Below are 21,066 nucleotides of genomic sequence, written 5' to 3'. Positions count from 1 at the left end.
AGATCAGATTGGCCTGTGGGAAGGTCTTTGGGGAAGACTATCTTGATATTAGTTGATGGAGGACCCATCCCACTGTGAGCAGCACCTATCCTAGGCTGTATAATAAGCTAAGGCTAATCATGAATGTGTGAGTAAGTCAGAAAGTTTGGAAGCATTTGATCAGTGTTTTATCATAGAGCGGGGAGGGGACCATACCATGGCCTGAACTATAAACAAACCCGTTCTCCTTTATTGATTCCTGTCTATGGGATTTTGTTAAAGCACCGGACAGGGTGCTGTACAATGAGACAAGCAGTGCCAAAAACTCTGCATCCAAAAGATGCAATAAATCTTTATTCTTTTTAAGTTGGTAATGTCAGGTATCATTCCAAAGCAATGAAGAATTCATTAGTATCCAAACAAATTTATTTGAGGGAAGAAAACTATGTCTAATAAAGTATACAAACTCATAGAATAAGAGTTTATCCATTAGTTAAAAGGTGTAGATAAAAAAAAATTCTAAAAGACCCAGAAAACACACATTGATGTTTAACAGACTACAGTGAGAGCTTGTCAGAGCAAGCCCTGCGCATGGGGTGATCAGCCTGAGACAGAATGTGATGCTCTGAGAGGATCTCCTGGATCTTGTCCAGGCAAGCTTTGTTTGCTGCTATCCCTGCTTCAAACTCCTGGCGTTCCTCTTTCTTCTCTGCTTCTAGAGCCTGCTTCTGGTAAGCAATTTGCATCTGAAGTTGATTCTTATACTCCTTAGCCAAACCACAGCGCCTAAGGTTTAAAAATAACAAAGGACAACATTAAAAGTTACCATTTGTATTTATTCATAGCATTATAATTAAATATAGTGCTTCCATGAATATGTACATGTGAATTCCATTTAGAGACCGAGAAGTGGGATTGCTAGATCATGTGACAATTGGGTTTTTTTGTTTGTTTGGTTGGTTTGGTTTGGTTTTTTGTTGTTGTTGTTTTTAATATTTTAAGAAACTCCAATGCTGGAGAGATGGCTCAGAGTTTAAGAGCACTGACTGCTCTTCCAGAGGATCCAAGTTCAGTTCCCAGCAACCTCATTAGAGGTCACTACCATCTGTAACTCCAGTACCAATATCCCCTTCTGGGTCTAAGGTCACCAGATGAAACATGTGGTACTGGTAAAACATGCACACACATACAATAAAAATAAACAAATAAATATCTTTTTTAAATAAAAAAGTAAATTCCGGTTTGTTGTTCCATAATAGCTACTGATATACAACTGGGACACTATCTTAAACTGAAACTCATGGTCCTAAAAAAACGAGCATGGATATCTCTTTAAAACTCCCTTACCAGTTCATCCATAGCTCTTCAGCAGAATACCTGCTGCAGTCTCCCCTTCCTCTCTGATTCCCATCTCCAATAGGTCATGGAGACCTCCTCCTCCAACCTTCCTTCCTCCCTCTCATCCTATTGGTCCAGCCCCCCATAAAAGCAGACATTCCATGGGAACATGCTGGCCCCACCAGCTAGGGAAACAGGCAAGCTAACATCAGATCTTTGCCTCTCCCTTCCCTCTGAATCCAGCCCCTAAGTGTCATCCCCACCTCTGTATCAGAATCTGCTGCATCCCCATTCCTCTCTGTTCCCATCTCCATCGGACTACAGCGATATCTGTACCCAAAATTACAACTTCCCCAAATGCAGATGCCTATCTGCCAGCATAAAAACACAATTAATAACAGCCAAGAAAATAGGCCCCCTTAGAATACAAGAAGTACTCCAGTATGTGGGAATTAAGACCTTGGCTAAGAATTAACTTCCCCCTGCTGCCCTCAGGGCAGGTAGCTATAACCACAGAGAAAAACATGTTTACTAAGGCAAAATGTTCCTTTGGTTACAGGAATACTGGGACGGGCCCCTGAAAACGCCCTGACCATTCCTTGAAACCTGAGATGACTAACTGCCTTCTTCTGCTTCCTCTTCTCCCATCTGGTACAGGGGTATAAAAGCCAGCCCTCTGAGCAAAATAGAGAGCCTTTTAACATCAAATGAGAGTCCTGTGTTGTCAAACCTGACACCCTCTGCAGATTCTTGGTCCCAGGCTGTGCAGGCACAGCACCAGTAGGCCTTGAGAAATGCAAAATAGCTGTAGCATAAGATAGGGAACTAGCACATCCATTGCGGATATGATGGAGCACCTCTTGGAGGAAGTGAATAAATACCTTAAAGATAGCCATGAAAACACAAACAGCAGAAGAAAAATAATAAAAATGTTCAAAACTTCAAAGTGGAAATCAGTCAATAAAAAAACCCAAACTGAGGGAAATCTGGAAATGAAAAACTTAAGAACTTAGACAGGAACCACAGAGGCAAGCTTCACTAACACAGTACAAGAGATAGAAGAGAAAATCTCAGGCATTGAGGACACAATAGAAGAAATGGATACCTCAGTCAAACAAATATTAAATCTAAAATCTCCCTCCTGTTACAAAACACATATGAAATCTGGGATACTACGAAAACACCAAATCTGAGGATAGTAGGAAAAGAGGAAGGGGACAAAACACAGGTCAAAGGCAGAGGAAAACATTTTCAATAAAATAATATAAGAAATTTTTTCCTAACCTAAAAAAAGAAATGCCTATCAAGAAACATACAAAACACCAAATAGACTGGACCAGAAAAGAAAGTCCTTTGGTGTATAATAAACAAAACACTAAAAATACATGTCACAGAAAGAATATTAAAAGCTTCAATGGAAAAAGACCAACTAACATATAAAGGAAGGCCTAGTAAAAGAAACCTGACTTCTGATTAGAGTCTCTAAAAGCTAGAAGAGCCTAGACAAATGTTCTACAAATTCTAGGAGACCACAGATGACAGTCTCTGCTACTATACCCAACAAAACTTTCAATTATAATAGATAGAGAAGATAAGAATTCCATAATAAAACCAAAATTTATGAATATATATTTACCAATCAAGCTCTATACCCAGGGCTAGAAGGAAAACTCCAACCTAAAGAGGTTAAACACACCCAAGAAAACACAGAGAATTAAATAATCATAGACACACAAATCAAAATCGAATAACTACACACCACAATAACAAAATACTAGGCATCAACAAACACTGATCATTGTTATCTTTTAACATCAATTATCTCAATTCTCCAATAAAAAGACAGAGTCTAAAAGAATGATTTGAGATGAGGATCCATCCTGCTGAATCCAAGAAACACACTTTAACATCAAGGATAAACATCACCTCAGGGTAAAAAGATGGAAAAAAAAAAAAAACCAGATATTCCAAGCAAATGGACCTAAGAAGCAATTGGGTATTTGGGTGTGGCCATTTTAAGATCTGACAAAAGAATTGTAAAACCAAAACTAATCAGAAAAGATAGGGGGAGGACAGTACATACTCATCAAAGGGAAAATCCATGAAGAGGGCATTGCAATTCTTAACATCATGCATCAAATATAAGGCACCCAAGTGTTATGAGCAGTTTTCCTGCCAGCCTGATCCCAGAGCTGTGTCAGCCCCAAATCACACAAAGACGATATATTAGATATAAAGATGTTGGCCAGTTACTAAGATTTCTTATTGACTAGCTCTGTCTAAAATATTAACCCATTTCTAGCAATCTAACTGTTTCCACGTGGTCTTATCTTATTGGAGAGAGGGTCCGGACTTCTTCCAATTCCCTACATCTTGACTCTCCTCACTACTACATCTCCCAGAATCCTCCTTATCACCTAGCCTTGACTATCTTGCCTTCCTATTTGCCAACAGTGCTTTATTCATTAACCAATAAGAGAAACATATTTACAGAATGGCATCTCCCGTCATCTCCTCTTTCCTGTCTAAAATAAAAAGAACGGCTTTAACTTTAAAATAGTAAAATATATAACAAAACAGTTATCAAATAAGAACTATAGTTAACAATATTTAATCCATTAACAGCAAGATTTAAAGAAAATATTCTATCATCTAGCCTATCTTTGTGAGTCTAAAGTCTTATATGTAACTTATCTTTAATCCTAACTAAGGAAAACCATAACCATAACTAACTAAGGAAAACCATAACCATAACTAACTGTCTTTAACTCCATCAAAGACCACAGAAGGATAATATATAAACTCTAGAAATGACAGAGACAACTCGCTGCCTGGTCAGTCACCCGAAGTTCTTCTGTAATAGCCTATCTTCAGCCTATAGGCCATAGTGTGTCTGGCAGACTCCTCAGCAAAGGAGGAAACTTTAAACTGTCCACCTGTATTGACAGTTTGTCAGTCACTTTTCTCTGTGTCTTGCAGATTGTCTGGCAAACTCTTCCATGAAGCAATCCTGTAGTACTGTCCACCTTGTTTCAAGAGTCACTTTTCTGTGGATCCTGCATGTCCAGTTTATACAGCAAAAAACAGTCCAGACAAGAGCAGTATCTTGCCCAAATGGCTAGTCTTGCCATATTGAGTTTCTTTGATGTCCATCTTCCTTTTTAATGAAGGTGATATTGCCAGAAGTTGTGCCTCACTGTTAAGAAAACTCCTAAACCATTTAAAATGCCAAATTCTGTAGGTCTTTGAAAGGTTTGAAGAATGCCTATCCATTTAAAATATATCTCTGTATATCTAGAAAACCTAACTAACTTAACTATAAGTTTTGACTATTATAGGTGTACTAAATTATATTTTTTAATATATAAACACAATACCTAAACATGAGGAGAAATATACATATCACAAAATTGACCTTAAATAGTATCAATAAATGAAAATCAATTCCAAAACAAACTATAATTGTAGTGAGATATCCACCCCTCCTGCATCTGTTGCACTGACCACGCCCATTGTGGGTGGGGACAGGGACTAGGTCTGGGGTTGGGAACCCCAGAGCTCTCTCTTGCTTCTTGGATGGAGACAGAGAGCATCCTTGGGACTGGAACCTACTGGTGTTCATCTGTCTCTGTTGTAAGTTATTTCTCCCTGAATAAACATCTATTCAGCCTACCTGTTTTCTCTAAACCATATTTTTCACGATACCCAAACTCATAAAAGAAACACTACTACAGCTTAAATCATATATGAACCCTCACCCACTGATAGTGGGAGACTTTAATACCCAACTCTGGTGGAATGATGAAAAATCTATTTAGCCTTGGCCTTTTAGTATCAAAACATGGTCATAGGGCTTCTAAAAGCCTTGAGGGAACAAGAATATCTTCTTTAATTCACCAAATCAAGTCAGTTTATGGTAAAGAGGTGGATCCCTAGGTGGGTTCAAGACAGGTTTCCAGTCACCAGAAAGACTAGTTCTCGGGTACCAGAGGCAGGCTCTAAACCCACTATGTAGCTAGACATGACCTTGAACTCCTTCCTAATCCACCTTCTACTTCCACTCAAGTGCTAGAATTATAGGTGTGTACCACCACATCTGACCTGGATATCATCATCATCTTCTATTCCTCCTCCTCCTCTTCTTCTCCTCTTCTCCTTCTCCTTCCCTTTCCTCTTCTCCTTCCTCTTCCCCTTCTCCTTCCCCTTTCCCTCCTCCTCCTTCTACTATCTTGAAATTAGTGCCTGGGAAATGACTCAGTGAACTGAGTTCATATCTTTAGAACCCACAAAAGTTGGGGACAGTAGAATGCATCTGTAATTCCAGCATTCCTATTGTAACTTGCCTGCCTGTCTCTCTCGCTTGGTTATCAAACTACTAAAACAATGGACCCAAGAAAGTAAGAGTTTGACCATAGTAGAGTGCCTCCTTTGCAAAAACAGGAAAAACTGGATTTCAATTCAATCACAGCTGGCCTTTGCTGAGACAGCCTATTGCCCTAAAATAGTCTGTCTTGCTTGAACAAACAGTTCCAGGAAGATAGGACCATTGCAATCTGCATGTATGGTTATTATAGTTCCTACTTCCTCACCTGCAAGCCCATCCCCTAACCCTATAAAGAGTTCCAGTAAGCTCCAACTCCCAACCCCACCTCCGGGGAGACCCCCCATTACCTTAGGAGAGAGGCTGGCCTTGCTATGTGTACCAATAAACCCAGCTCAACTGTTGAGGTCAGACTCTGGTCTCTAGCTGGCCTTTGTCTCTTTACTCTGCACTTGGGTCAAAAATCTAACAGTGTAGGCGTATCCTGCCTGAAGCTCTGGGGACAGCAGGGGAGAAATTAGTCTCCCAGAGAAAGATACACAACTTATTGGGAAGACTTTCAGGAGAGACCTTACCTTCAGTTAAATCTGATCCTCATGTTGGGTCCCCTGAAGATGGATTTGAGGGGTTGCTGGATCTCTGTGTCCCTTCTTACAGTGTGGCCACATTCAATAAAACTCTTTTGTTTCCCTGCTTTCATCTATTAATTTGACTTTTTAAGTCTCATAGAGTCTAGGTGGCCAGACCTAGATTGTTGGGACAAAAGTTGTAACTTCAAATATGGTAACAATCACACAAGATGGGAGGTGCCTTGGTGGAGAAGAGCACTGACATGCAAGCATGAGAACTTAAGTTCAGTTCCTCACTACCCTGGTAGAAGCTGTGCATGGTCACACATGCCTGCAGTCAGCCTAGTCAAAACAGCCAGGCTCTGGCTCAATGATAAACTCTGCCTTAAGGCAATAAAGTTGGAAGGGGTAGAGGAGGACAGGCTGCTCTACTATCAGTGTTCCAGGCCTTGTGATACTGCTGCAAACACAGGTGAGATCTCCAACTACAATCAAACACACTGACAGTGATGAGTAGGTGCCTTTAGGTCTACCCCAGTCAAGCCTTCAGGTATACCCAGCCTTAGTTCAAATCTGGCTTTAATCACATGAGCTATCCTAAGCAAGAACTACTGAGTGGAGCCTTGCCAACTTTAACTGATTTAAACCACAAATCTTGGATGTTTTCAGGCAGCAACAGGAATCTACAATGCTTTCAGTTCACACTCGTTTCTTATCCCCCGGTTGACTTGATGTTGAGTAGGAAGGAATGCTATTTATGGAGACACTTTCAAATATCCAACAATAAACTTTTCAAAGTAGGAAGGAGGGACTGTCAAGATGGCTCCACAGGTAAGGAGGTTGCCACACAATCTGATGACTTGAGTGTGACCCCTACAGCCCATATGGTGAAAGCTGACTACAACAACTTGTCCTCTGACTCCCCAGGCATGCCAAGGCAAACTCACACACATACACACATGAAGATATGTGTGTGTGTGTGTGTGTGTGTGTGTGTGTGCATGTATCTCTGTGTGTAATAAGACAGGCCTATAGAGCAGATACAGCAATTAGAAGTCAATAAGGTCAGTTACATACTATTTTTATCAAACTGGAAAAAGACTTAGATACAAAACTATTCACTCTTAGAAAAAAGAGAACATATTTAAATGCACCAAGAACCAATAAATGAACAGAAAGCCCTCCTCCTCCCCAAAGCAAAGAGGATGACTGAATTAGAGGATACAGGCCCTCTTCTACTGCACCCCATGGAAGGTAGTGAGGAAAGCTGCAAGGAGAAGGTGGCCTGTTTTTCCACCTCAGCCTGACTGGTAATCCTAAGGGAACACAGTGATCCCAGAGAAGACAGCTGTCGGACAGTGGTGTTTCCAAAAACAAAACAGGTAAGCATTTTAATCTTGGGGACACATACAAAGAGTGCTGTGAATATAAGCCATTCCTGCTAATCTAACTAGTAACCATGCTGGGCTATGCCAGGGGTCTCCTCAATTGCTCTTCATGGTATTTACTGAGGCAGGGTCACCTGTTTAACTCAGAACTCACTAGTCTAGCTAGCTAATTTGTCCCAGGGAACTCCTATCTTTATGTCTGAGTGCTTCCAGCCTTTATGTGGGTTCCTGTGATCTGGTCCAGTCCTCAGGTTTCTGCAACAAGCACTTTATCCACTAAGCCACCTGCCCAGCCCCCCAGCCTGATAGCAAACACTGTTAAATAGAACATTCTGGGAAGTCCTCTGGTCACCAGAATCTTGGCCTTGGTCACAATATTGGGACCTTGGCTGCTTCTTCTCCCCATCTCCTGTATCTCAACCATGAGGGGATTAGCTTTCTGCACTGCTATAGGCCCAAAGAGATAGTGATAACTTAACAAAACTATGAATCAGTGAGGGGAAAAAAATCTCTCTATAAAAAGAAAAATAACTGGCCAGGTAGTGGTGATGCACACCTTTAATCACAGCACTCAGGAGGCAGAGGCAGGAGGATATCTGTGAGTCTAAGAATAGTCAGGTCTTCTGGTCTAAAAGTGAGTTCCAGGACAGTCAGAAAAACACAAAGGAACCATGTCTTGAAAATCCACCCCCCTACAGACACAAAAAGAAGGGAAGGAAGGAAGGAAGGAAGGAAGAAAGGAAGGAAGGAAGGAAGGAAAAAAGGAAAGAAGGAAGCATTTCTTCTTATGTGGGAGGTATGGAGGCTGTTATGCTCACAGGTAATCACTAGAGGAACCAGGCATGTTAAACACAGGGCTGTGTCTTTAGAGGGAGAGATCTATGCTCTTTCTTCTTCCCAGGAGTGAATGTGGCTAATAGCCTGGTGACCTTTGTGCTATCTGTGTGACCAAAACCACACTGATCCTCCCCCAGACCCTTATTGTGAACTTGTTTGTCTCAGTCAATCTATAGAATCCAACTTCATGCAAGTGTCACTTGTATGTTACAAAGAGTTTCAATGTCTTAAGCTTTATTGTGCACATGGAATTAAGTATCACCAGGGAAATTTTCACCAAATTGTGCTGTGCTTAAACATGCCTAAAACACACTACTGGTCATCAGACTCTCAAAGTTTGAACCAGAAGCACTACTAGTCTTGTTGAACTGAGCTGCCTTCTTTCCTCCTGTGGATCATTACCCTGCAGGCTGTAGTGAGCACAAACAAAACTGCCCCAGAATCCCTGTGAACAGTTTTCTTTGGGTATTTGTAACAGTAATAAAAGCTGACTCACACTTTTTTTTTTTTTGCTTTTTGCTTTTTGCTTTTTGTTTTGTTTTTTGTTTTTGTTTTGTTTTGTTTTGGTTTTTTTTTTGTTGTTGTTGTTGTTATACTTCTTGCAAATTCATGTTATTATTTAAGATGATCATCCGGTCTAATAACCAACGTGTATATTCAGACCCACGATGACAGCGTCATTTGATTTTACCAACACAGCTTGTGCCTATTTTTATATGAAATCTTATTAATAGCTCTGAGGTTCTAGAAGGACCAGCACAGCATTAATACAGGATGGTATCGGTAATGTATGGATTAATTGTAGTGAGATATTCACCTTGTCCGTACCTGTGACATAGACCATGCCCATTGGGGGTGGAGAAAGGGCTATAATCCCTAAGAATTGAACATTTACCTCTTGTAGGGGGCCATCATGAAGGCCAAGATTTATTAGTTATGATAGTTACATCAGCCCCTGTGTTAACAATATCTCCAAACCATCTGTTACTCATTTTAACTATCAATCTAGGCCTATGACTGTTTGTAGAGGTTTGCCAAACTATACTGTTTTTTTTTTTTCCTTCTTTCAAGTTTGATTCAACTTCCATCACTAGTTTGTCATCCAGAGCAGTATGAGTTTTTACAATAGGCACTGGATTTTCTAATTGTCCTGTAGGAAACTGTCCTCCACTGTGACTGGGAATGTCCAGACCACCTTTGACATGGGGTCTTCGAGAGGCCCCCCAAGGAGTTTCCTGATTGTAAATGGTTTCCTTGCTTGTCTCTAGTTGATCTACATTCATTGGTCCAGTGTCAGCCTTTACCACACCTTCTACATAACCCAGAAGGATGAGGCCTTCTGTTCAATTCATTCCTGGGAGTGTTATTTCTAGAAATTATTTGCCTACAATTTTTGAGATGTCCTATCCTACCACAATTAAAACATCTGACATTTTGATATCTTTTCAAACATTTGGAGATGGCTTCTCCTACCCAAGCTTCTATGTCACCATAGTTAAGACATCTGTTATCTTGATGTCTTCTCAGACCTTTAGATATGGCTTCTCCTACACAAGCTTCAGTGTCAAATTTGTGTTATTATTCAAGATGCTCATCCAATCTAATAACCAACATGTATATTAAGATCCACGATGACAGTGGCATTTGATTTTACCAACACAGCTTGTGCCTATTTTTATATGAAATCTTATTAGTAGCTCTGAGGTTCTAGAAGGACCAGTGCAGCATTAATACAGGATGGTATCGGTAATATACGGATTAATGGTACATTATCCTTATGCTAAAGATACATTTTTCTTCATAAGAAACAGTAATAAAGAGAATAAAATCATACCTGGCATAATTCTCCCTCTCTTCACAGTTGAGCTCTTTCAGACCTTGACTTATTCGTTCTTGTTCCATAGCAAGTTCTTCCTGTTCTCTAAGTTTTCGTTGTACTAAGAAAGGTGAGAGAAATTACTTGACAAAAAAAAAAAAATCCAAATAAGACTGGCTGATGTCATTCTGGGCACTAAAGCCATGTTGCCTTTAGAATTGCTTGCATGGATGCTGGATTAAGAATGGAGAAGTGAGATGGTTTGGTGGGTAAAGGTTGCTAAGCCTGAAGACCTGAGTTTGATCCCTGGGACTGAAACATGATGAGATGAGAAAACCGACTCCAAAAAGTTGTCCTCTGACCCCCACGTGTGCCATGGTACATGAGTTTGTGCACACACATACACATGTAAATAAATAAACAAATAAGATTAAAATAATTTTTTATAACTAAAGGGAAAGAGAAGTACCAGCCAGGCATGCAGTTGTGCTCCAGTAGTCCCAGGTACTTGGAAAACTGATGGGACTCTCATGAAACCTAAAGGCTTCTGTGTAGAAAAGTAAACTGCTAATTGAGTGAAGGTACATGTTCAAAGGAAAGAAAAAATATTTTCTAGCTACATGTAACAGGGCCCCCGGTCTTAACACAACTAAGTCAAAGATAGAAGTACCATTTAGGCCATAAAACTCAGCACACATATAGCACTCACTAGACAAAAAAGAAAATGAAGAACTAAATAAATCATTAAAGCCCATCATTCTTGGAAAGTCTCCAAACATACTGACCTTGCTTTTCTGCTTCTGTAGCTCTACATCTGACTATCTGTTCTTGTTAACCCAAGTATGTCAACCCATGATATGGTCTTTGTGCTTAAAAGCTCACCCTGAGAAAGGCTTGGGGCTACAGTGAGATCCTGATATACCCAATGTAGTCACCAGTCAGCTACTAGAGACTTTCTATTGGCTTAAAACCATTATGTGCATACCCCATAGTTCTATAGGTTTCACTGAGATCCCAGAGACCAGACTTTGAAACACTGGGGTCTCAGAACCCCTTGGAACAGGAAGAGTGTGGTGGTCAAGGGGCTTCTTGGGAGTTCACCACCTGAGATGTCCCAGGTCCCCATGATGACCTTTGATCAATCACTGCCTAACACTTTGGGGAAGTCTGAGACCTCCACCCCAAAAGGAAATGAGATAGACAGTTGTCCGGTCTGCCACTTCCAGAGGTAATGTGAGGGCTAAAGTTATGTTTTCACTCTAATTTACTGTGCTTTAAGAGAGCTGTAAAAGAATACCTCTAACCTGTGAGCCCCACTTTGCCCAAGGACAGATAATTTCCTGAAATGCTAGGAGCTGTTGCTCATATAAGACAACAAGCCACATGTTTTTGCTTCTGTAAACAAGTATGGTTACCCCAAATGCACAGGATGTGCTTGATTGTACATAAGGAAGTACATAGACAGAAGTATGTCAGGATGCATGCTTTCCCTTATTGGATGAAAGGTGGGAAGTTTGTAGCCCTGTGGGTTTTGGCTTTGCAAGCCTCTGACTAATTTAATTTGGTGCCATACTCTGGGAGTCCTGGGTATGGACCTGGCCAGTGTCCATCATCCTGGCCAGTATTTAATAAAGCTTGCTTCAAATTTGGCTCAAAATTTGTGGCAATGGTCTTATTCTCATCCCATGAAATTAACAGTAAGCCTTGTTAAGGCACCTCCTGTTAGGACACATAGGAGAGGTTGAGCAATGATATTCAGCAAGTATCCAGAATCTGTGTGAAATGTCACCAGATTCCCCTGTTTGTTTCAAATATGTGGTGGCCACCTCTGTGTGTGTGTGTGTGTGTGTGTGTGTGTGTGTGTGTGTGTGTGTGTGTGTTTCTATGTGTTTCTGTCAGTTCTGTATCCCAGTATTGACCAATGGCTTCCTCTGGTGTGAGATACCCTCCTCCATGGTATTGTCTGTACCCCTTCCTGTTGGGGACCTGAATCCTTTTGACTTTGCCAGGTTGACCAGAAAAATTATCAAAACAAAAAATAAAAAACAAAAACAAAACAAAAACCTCCACTTGTCTCATTCCCAGCTTGCTTGTTTTATCCCCTGACTCCCATTTCTGGTTCAGAAAGATCCCTGTGTAGAGGACTGTAGAAGCTGGGCCCCTTGACATCTAAACAGAATGCACACTTGAGGCCTGTGCCATGAGAGAGAGCCCATGTCTGATACTGCATGGATGGCCAGGAACTGGAATCTGGATGAGTTAGAGACCTAGTGTAGAACCAAGAAGACTGACCAAAAACAAGTCAATGAAATGATTCCTAATGATATTCTGCCTATTTCAATCACCATCAGAAAGGCTTCCTCTGGCAGCTGATGGGAACAGATACAGAGACCCACAGCCAAATAAATATTAGGCAGAGCTGGGAGAACTCTGCGGAAGATATGGATGAAGAAAGGTAGGAGTCAGAGATATCAAGGACCAGAAGAACATGAGTCACAGCATCAACTAAGCAGGGCTAACAGGGGCTCACAGAGACTGAAGCGGCAAACATGGTGCCTTCATGGGTTTGTGCTAGGTCTTCTGCATACATGCTGTGGTTTTAGATTGGGGTTTTGTGTGATTCCAAACAATGGGAGTAGGAGTGTCTTTTTTTCTACTCTTGGGACCCTTTTCTTCCTACTTGGTTGCCTCATCAAGCATTGATATGAGGGATTGTGCCTAGTCTCGATACATCTTGTTCACCGGGTACAGGGGGATCTGGTCCGCCATGGTCGCGCCAGCCCCGCCGGCCACACTCCGCTCCGCATCTCCTCCCCGCCGGGTCCTGTCGCTGCCAGCCAGGGCCGAGCCCCGCCCCCCGGCTTGTTATGCCATGTTCAGGTGGTATCACAGGGAGGCCTGCTCTTTTCTGAAGGGAAAAGGAGAAGCAGTAGATCTTGGGGAGAGGGGTAAATGTGAGGTGGGGGGGGGAGAACTGGGAGGAGTTGAGGGAGGGGAGGACTTGGTCAAGATATATTGTATGAGAAAAGAATAAAAAGAGAAAAAAATGCTGCACCTGCACGACCAGAGTGCCGAGTTGACAGAGGGTGTCAGGATTGAAGCACTTAACAGACCACCATGAGAAGTGAAGACAAAGCTGCTGCTTATTACATGAGTAATGGGCTTACATACCCAAGCCAGGGGATGGGCTAAGCATAGGAGGAAGTCATGCACCACCCACACCTGGGGTCAAGGTACCTGTACTGTGTACCAAAAAGTTCTGAGAACAACCTTGTTTGCTCAACCTTGAGAGCATGGAAGTTCTACATCTGGGTGGGGAGGAAGAGAGCTGTAATGGACAAGTACTTAAATTTCCCAACAACAAAACAAACAAAAATACCTCCCCCACTGTCTCCCAGGTTCAGAAACCAGGAGTTGGCAGAAATCTTCAACCATTCATTTCCCAAGTCACTACAGGCCCTCTAGTCATCTATAAAGTCTTTTCATTAGACTATTTGAGAGACCCAACTGACCTTTAAGTCCACCACAGTTTCCCCTTGTTTGAGTCCAGTGATACTGTCTGGGTCAAGCAGGTAGCCAAGGGGATGCTAGAACTAACTTGGAAAGGACCCTACAGGGTGATTCTCTCCAGTCCTATAACCATGAAAGCAGCTGAAATTACACCATAGACCCACCATACCCAGGTCAACAAAGAGGAAGCCACAGAAGAGGATGCCAAATGAACTGTTTCAGGATGAGGTTTTATTGGCCCCAGGTACCTCCACTCCCTAGTACTCTACTTCCTCCTGAGTCCTGTGTTTCGTATAAACACAGGATGTTGTCCAACATCAACTAGTGTGACTATAGACCAGTAACCCATATTCATCTTGGCCTTGCTCACTAATACCCACTTTAAATGCCTGATTGTACTGAAAAAATGGGGGGATATAATAATTTATCTTCTCAGGTAAAATTACAGGGTTTACAATTCTACGCATGTCCTTTGGCTGGGCCTCTTAGTTGCCAAGAACAAGGGAGTTTCCTTTGCAAAAATCGGGGTACTTAAACTTAAGGGGGAAATACTTAAAAACAAATCCGGCATTTGGGAAACAGGGAGAACCTGAGGATCCGACTTCATCTGTGTCAAGGACTGACCAACTCTCTCCTAAAAGCACTTGACACACCCAGAGCCAGAGTTTCATCTCTCACTGCCCAGGAAGCCGAGAGACACCCCATCCCTATTATCTACTCTTGACATGGTCCATTGCTTAGTTAATCATCCTCAGCCAGAAATCATCCAGGATTGCTGGTTATACTTAACCCCCAACCCCCTTACTACATAGGGATAGGAACTAACCAGACTGTCAGCTCCTTGACTTACAAAATTCACTGTGACTGGGAACAGTTCAAATTAACATTAGAGGACTTACAAAAGGCTAGAACTTGCATAATATCCAAATCTAATCTAGGCAAGTCTTTTATTCTGATGCCTGCTATTCTGCCTTGTGGGTTAATTCATATGGACAAAACAATATAACTGAGCCCGTGAGAGCACTGCTGGTCATGTACTAATGGCTTTACTAAATGTGCCTCTTCTAATGCTTTCCAAACTGGAAAAACCTTTCTATGCCTCTTAGTACACACTCTGCCACAGGTATACATATAATGGGGAAGAAGAGAAAATAAATTTTAATATGGACCCAGAATGTGTGTGTGTGTGTATGTGTGTGTGTGAGAGAGAGAGAGAGAGAGAGAGAGAGAGAGAGAGAGAGAGAGAGAACTGTTCCTCTTGTTCTGGTCAAAACAGGCGTTAGTATTCAGGCATCTGTACTGGTCTTCCTTTGGAGTTCTGACAGGATACACCCTCAGCTGCAGCCACTAAGAGCACCACCTGTGCACATTCACTACATTCTGGTTTAAAAGGGCCCTGCCCACCTCCCATTTCTCTCTCTCTCTCTCTCTCTCTCTCTCTCTCTCTCTCTCTCTCTCTCTCTCTCTCTCCTCCCCTCCCCCCCCCCCCCCCCCCCTCCCCCCCCCCCCTGCCTCTCCTGTCCCCAGAGACCAGTCTTCCTTCTTCCCTCCCCCACTTTTCCCATTAACTTTCCCCTAATGGAAAAAAAGGCCTCCATCCAAGCTCTGTCAAATGGCATCTTTCTCTTGTGTGGTGCTTTCTTAAAAATTGCAACAGGCATAGCCAGATCAACATCCATATCTTATCAGCCTTTATCACTGGAGATTAAAAACCTTAAGGAACTAAGTAGACATGTTGATTGGGACCCAGAGGCATTAAAAGTTTCCATTTTTATATTAAAACAACCATTAGATTCCCTCACAGAGATGGTCCTTCAAAACCAGAGAGACTTAGACTTACTTCTTATGAAATAAGGGGACTATGTCTGGCTTTAGGAAAAAACCTATTGTTTCTATGCTAATTGATCAGGAGTAATTAGAAAAAAATCTTTTCCATGGGGAAAACCTCAAAAAAGGAAAAAACACGAAGGCATAATTCAGATAGTTGATACCAGCATCTGTTCTCTCAGTCCCCCTGGCTAACTACTCTGCTATGAGCACTCACATTACTTCTCATTCTAATTTGATTAAAGGCAGGGACCTGAATCTTAAACTATATGGCCAGTTAAGTATCACTTCAGTAAACTTAATGATCCTTAGGAGCAGCTACACCATCTCTACAGCAGAAAGAGTCCACAATTTGACTCACTCAGTAAGGCCAGTGCAGAATGTAACCGGCCCCCCAGACGTTAGGACAACGAACTCCATGATGGAAATGCTATCCAGGCCATAAAACTCAGCACATAGACAGCACCACCTGCCAAAATGAAAACAAAGACCCAATCCATCAAGTCCACAAGTCTGGAAAAGTCTCTAAATGCATTAATCTTGCTTTTTGGTTTCTGTAGTTCTGCTTCTGGCTAACTGTTCTTATTAACAGAAATATGTAACCCAGGATATGGTTTTTGTGTTTAAAAGCCCAAAAAGGCTTGGGGCTATACTGAGACCCCAAATACCAGTGTAGTCATTGGCTGGCTAATAAAGTCTTTCTACTGGCTGAGCAGTCTTCTTTGGTGGATATCCCACAACACTATATATCTGGCAGAAGCTTAATAACTTGAGTATACAGGGAATAAAATAAAGAAACAGCCTTATTAAAACGGAGAATTGTGGAACTAAACAGAGTTCTCAAAGGGAAAAAAAAAAGTAAGATTACTAGAAACCACTTAGAAAATGTTCAGTATCGGAACAAAGGAGACCTGCCTATCCATGCGGGACCAACCGTAATTTCCACCTGCTTGGTCTCTGACCCCACCTCCAGTGATCTGCTGGAGTCCCGGGCCCCTCCCAGAGATCCGCCTATCTCTGTAGGTCCACTCTGAGTTCCTGCCCGCAAGAGCCTTGACCCCCAAATCCGGGCCTCTGCTAAAGAAAGAGGCCTCAGCTGGAGAGTTCCAGTTTCCAGTGAGATCCGACTATCCTGCAAAACCTTCCCAAGTTTCAGCTCAGCCTTTGTCCTCTTCCGCCAGCTATTGGCCAGAGGTGAGTCTGGGCCCAATCGGGGCTGCCTCTCCCCTACAACCTCCCCCCCCCAAACTCCCTGGGTTGGCCCCTGATCCTGATGCTCCTGTGTCCTGTCCCCATCGAGAGCACCCGTGGAGCTCTGATACACCCCCACCCATCCCCACTGCGAGCCTGCCCGCCCCACCCTGTGCCCTACCCTGCCCACAGTCCTGCTGCTCTGGTTGAGCACTGGGACAGAGGGTGGAGCCAACAGTCCACCCTACTTTGGAGACTTCTTGGAGCAACTATGAACAAAGGAGACCTGCCTATCCACGCGGGACCAACCGTAATTTCCACTTGCTTGGTCTCTGACCCCAACCTCCAGTCCTCTGCTGGAGTCCCGGGCACCTCCCAGAGATCCACCTATCTCTGCGGGACCACTGTGAGTTCCTGCTGGCATCTTCTACTGGATCCTCGTCCTTGACCCATCCCTGGGTCCCTGTCTGCGGAGAGACCTCCTAAAGAGCTTGGACCACACAGATCTACAGATATTGAATCTCTGACCCAAATAAGCCCACCGGGGAAGTACCATGGAGAGAAGGGGAGAGCCCATCAACACCTACTGGAAGAAGCTATAGGAAGAAGGCAATACAAGGAAACACCTAACAACAGAAAGACAAGCATGACACCACCAGAATCTAGGGAATCTACACCAACTAGAACGGAACACAACAACAAAGTAGAGGAAACAGAAGGGAATGACTTAAAAATTACCATCAGAAAAATGATAGAGGCCCTCAAAGAAGATGTGAGAAAATCCCATAAATAAATGGAGGGGAAAAAAAAACAAACAAAAAAGTGGAAGAAATGAACAAATTCCTTAAGGAAAGTACAGAAAGCCAAGAAAAAACAATTAAGCAGGTGAAGGAAACGTTTCAAGACTTGAAAACTGAAATTGAGAAAATAAAGGCAACACAAACCGAAGGAATGCTGGAAATAGAAAAACTGGGCAAAAAATCGGGAACTACAGACACAAGCATAACCAACAGAATTCAAGAGATGGAAGACAGAATCTCAGGCACAGAAGATAATCTAGAAGAAATAGATTCATCGACCAAAGAAAATCATAAATCCAACAAATCCTTAACACAAAACATCCAGGAAATGTGGGACACCATGAAAAGGCCAAACCTAAGAATAATAGGCATAGAGGAAGGTGAGGACACCCAGCTCAAAGGTGCCGAAAACATATTCAACAAAATCATCGAGGAAAACTTTCCAAATCTGAAGAAGGACATGCCCATGAAAGCACAAAAAGCATACCGAACCCCAAATAGGCTGGACCAAAGAAAAAAGACCCCTCGACATATAATAATCAAAACACCTAGCATACAGAATAAAGAAAGAATATTAAGAGCAGCAAAGGAAAAAGGACAGGTAACATATAAAGGCACACCTATCAAAAATACACCTGACTTCTCCATGGAAACCCTAAAGGCCAGAAGGTCCTCGATAGATGTTCTAAAGGTATTAGGAGAACACGGATGCCAGCTTAGGCTACTATATCCAGCAAAACTCTTAATCACTATAGATGGAGAAAACAAGATATTTAATTTAATGACAAAACCAGATTTTCCCAATACGTATCTACAAATCCAGCCCTACAGAAAGTATTGGAAGGAAAACTCCAACCCAAGGAAGGTAACTACGCCCACAAAATGTAGGCAACAGATAATCCAACTACACCAGAAACCAAGGGTAAAGCAGAACTAATATATTCACAAAACCACTGCCAACATCAAACCTAAATCAAACAAGCATCAACAATCAATGGTCCTTACTCACCCTCAACATTAATGGTCTTAACTCACCTATAAAAAGACACAGGCTAACAGAATGGATATGAAGACAGAATCCATCCTTCTGCTGCATACAAGAAACACATCTAAGCTTCAAAGATAGACATTACCTCAGGGTAAAGGGTTGGGAAAAGATTTTCCAATCAAATGGAAATAAGAAGCAAGCAGGTGTAGCTATCCTAATATCTAACAAGTTAGACTTCACACCAAAATTAATCAAAAGAGATGAAGACGATCATTTCATATTCATCACAGGAGAAATCCATCAACACAAAGCCTCAGTACTGAACATCTATGCCCTAATACAAAGTCACCCACATTCGTAAAAGAAACACTACTAAAACTCAAAGCTCATATAAAACCTCACACACTTATAGTGGGAGACTTCAATACACCACTCTCAACACTAGACAGGACCACAAATCAGAAACTCAACAAAGACACAAAAGAACTAATAGAAGTTATGCCTCAACTGGGGTTAACAGACATCTATAGAACATTCCATCCAAAGACAAAAGAATATACCTTCTTCTCTGCTCCACATGGAACCTTCTCTAAAATCAACCACATATTAGGTGGCATAACAAACCTCAACAGATACAAGAGAATAGGAATAGTCCCCTGTATCTTATCGGACCACCATGCTTTAAAATTGGAATTCAACAACACAAATAGCAGAAAACCTGCAAACTCATGGAAACTGAACAATGTGCAATTGCACCACTCCTGGGTCAAAGAAGAAATAAAAGAAGAAATCAAAGACTTTCTAATATTCAACGAGAATGAGGACACAACATACCCAAACTTATGGGACACCTTGAAAGCAGTGCTACGAGGGAAGTTCATTGCACTAAGTGCCCATATGAAGAAAACAGAGGATAGTCACATAAGAGAATTAAGACCGCAACTGAAAGCCTTAGAACAGAGAGAGGTGAATTCACCCTGTAGGAGTAGACGCCAGGAAATAATCAACTTGAGGGCTAAAATCAACAAAACAGAAACCAGGAAAACAATACAAACAATCAATGCGAAGAGTTGGTTTTTTGAGAAAATCAACAAGACAGACAAACCAAATTAACGAAATTATCCAAATTATCGAAAAAGCACAGAGAGAACATGCAAATTAACAAAATCAGAAAAGAAAAGGGGAACATAACAACAGACACAGAAGAAATCCAGACAAAAATTGAAAGTTCAAAGGAAATGGACAACTATCACTTACCAAAATTAAATCAAGAACAAACAAACAACTTAAATAGACCTATAACCCGCAATGAAATAGAAGTAGTCATCGAAAGCCTTCCAACCAAAAAAAGACCAGGGCCAGATGGATTCAATGCAGAATTCAACCAGACATTCAAGGAAGAACTAATACCACTACTCCTCAAATTGTTCCACAAGATAGAAACAAAAGGTTCATTGCCAAACTCTTTTTATGAGGCCACAATAACCTTGGTACCCAAGCCTCACAAAGGCACAAGTAAGAAAGAAAACTACAGACCAATATCCCTAATGAACATCACTGCAAAAATACTCAATAAAATACTGGCAAACCGAATTCAGGAATACATCAGAGAAATCATCCACCATGACCAAGTAGGCTTCATCCCTGGAATGCAGGGATGGTTTAACATACAAAAATCTATCAATGTAATCCACCATATAAACAAACAGAAAAAGAAAAACCATATGATTATCTCCCTAGATGTAGAAAAAGCCTTCGACAAAATTCAACACCCTTTCATGATAAAGGTCTTGGAGAGGTCAGGGATAACAGGAACATACCTAAACATAATAAGAGCAATATATAGCAAACCAACTGCCAACATCAAACTGAATGGAGAGAAACTTAAGCCAATTCCTCTAAAATCAGGAACAAGACAAGGCTGTCCTCTCCCTCCATATCTCTTCAATATCGTACTAGAAGTTCTAGATAATGCTATAAGACAACAAAAGGAGATCAAGGGGATCCAAATTGGAAAGGAAGAAATCAAACTGTCTCTATTTACAGATGATATGATAGTTTACATAAGCGACCCAATAAACTCTACCAGGGAACTCCTACAGCTGATAAACACTTTCAGCAAAATAGCAGGATACAAGATAAACTCAAAAAAAATCAGTAGCCCTACTTTTTTCAAACGACAAAGAGAAAGAAATCAGAGAAACATCACCCTTTACAATAGCCACAGGCAACATAAAGTATCTTGGTGTAACGCTTACCAAACAAGTAAAAGACCTATATAATAAGAACTTTGTGGCTCTAAAGAAAGAAATTAAAGATACCAGAAAATGGAAAGATCTCCCATGCTCTTGGATAGGTAAAATAAACATAGTAAAAATGGCAATCTTGCCAAAAGCAATCTACAGATTCAATGCAATCCCCATTAAAATCCCACCACAATTCTTCACCGACCTTGAAAGGAGAATAATCAACTTTATATGGAAAAACAAAAGACCCAGGATA

At 41.6% G+C, this 21,066-nt stretch overlaps 1 protein-coding gene across 1 annotated transcript in view; it reads right to left on the bottom strand.

The window, feature by feature from the left end:
- Nucleotides 1-309: 309 nt before the first annotated feature.
- Cfap53 (cilia and flagella associated protein 53) overlaps nt 310-21,066 on the bottom strand; it is a 43,965-nt gene continuing 23,208 nt past the window's right edge. Inside the window, exons 7-8 of the mRNA XM_051201259.1 lie at nt 10,267-10,369; nt 310-765 (exon numbers count right to left, since the gene is read on the bottom strand). Of these exons, the coding sequence (XP_051057216.1) occupies nt 537-765; nt 10,267-10,369 (332 nt within the window). The 3' untranslated portion in view covers nt 310-536. The remainder of the gene's footprint in view (nt 766-10,266; nt 10,370-21,066) is intronic.

Source organism: Phodopus roborovskii, unplaced genomic scaffold (assembly GCF_943737965.1).
Source record: "Phodopus roborovskii unplaced genomic scaffold, PHOROB, whole genome shotgun sequence".
NCBI lineage: Eukaryota > Metazoa > Chordata > Mammalia > Rodentia > Cricetidae > Phodopus > Phodopus roborovskii.
Note: the sequence above shows the minus strand (reverse complement) of the source record. Positions and strands in the feature narration are given on the sequence as shown.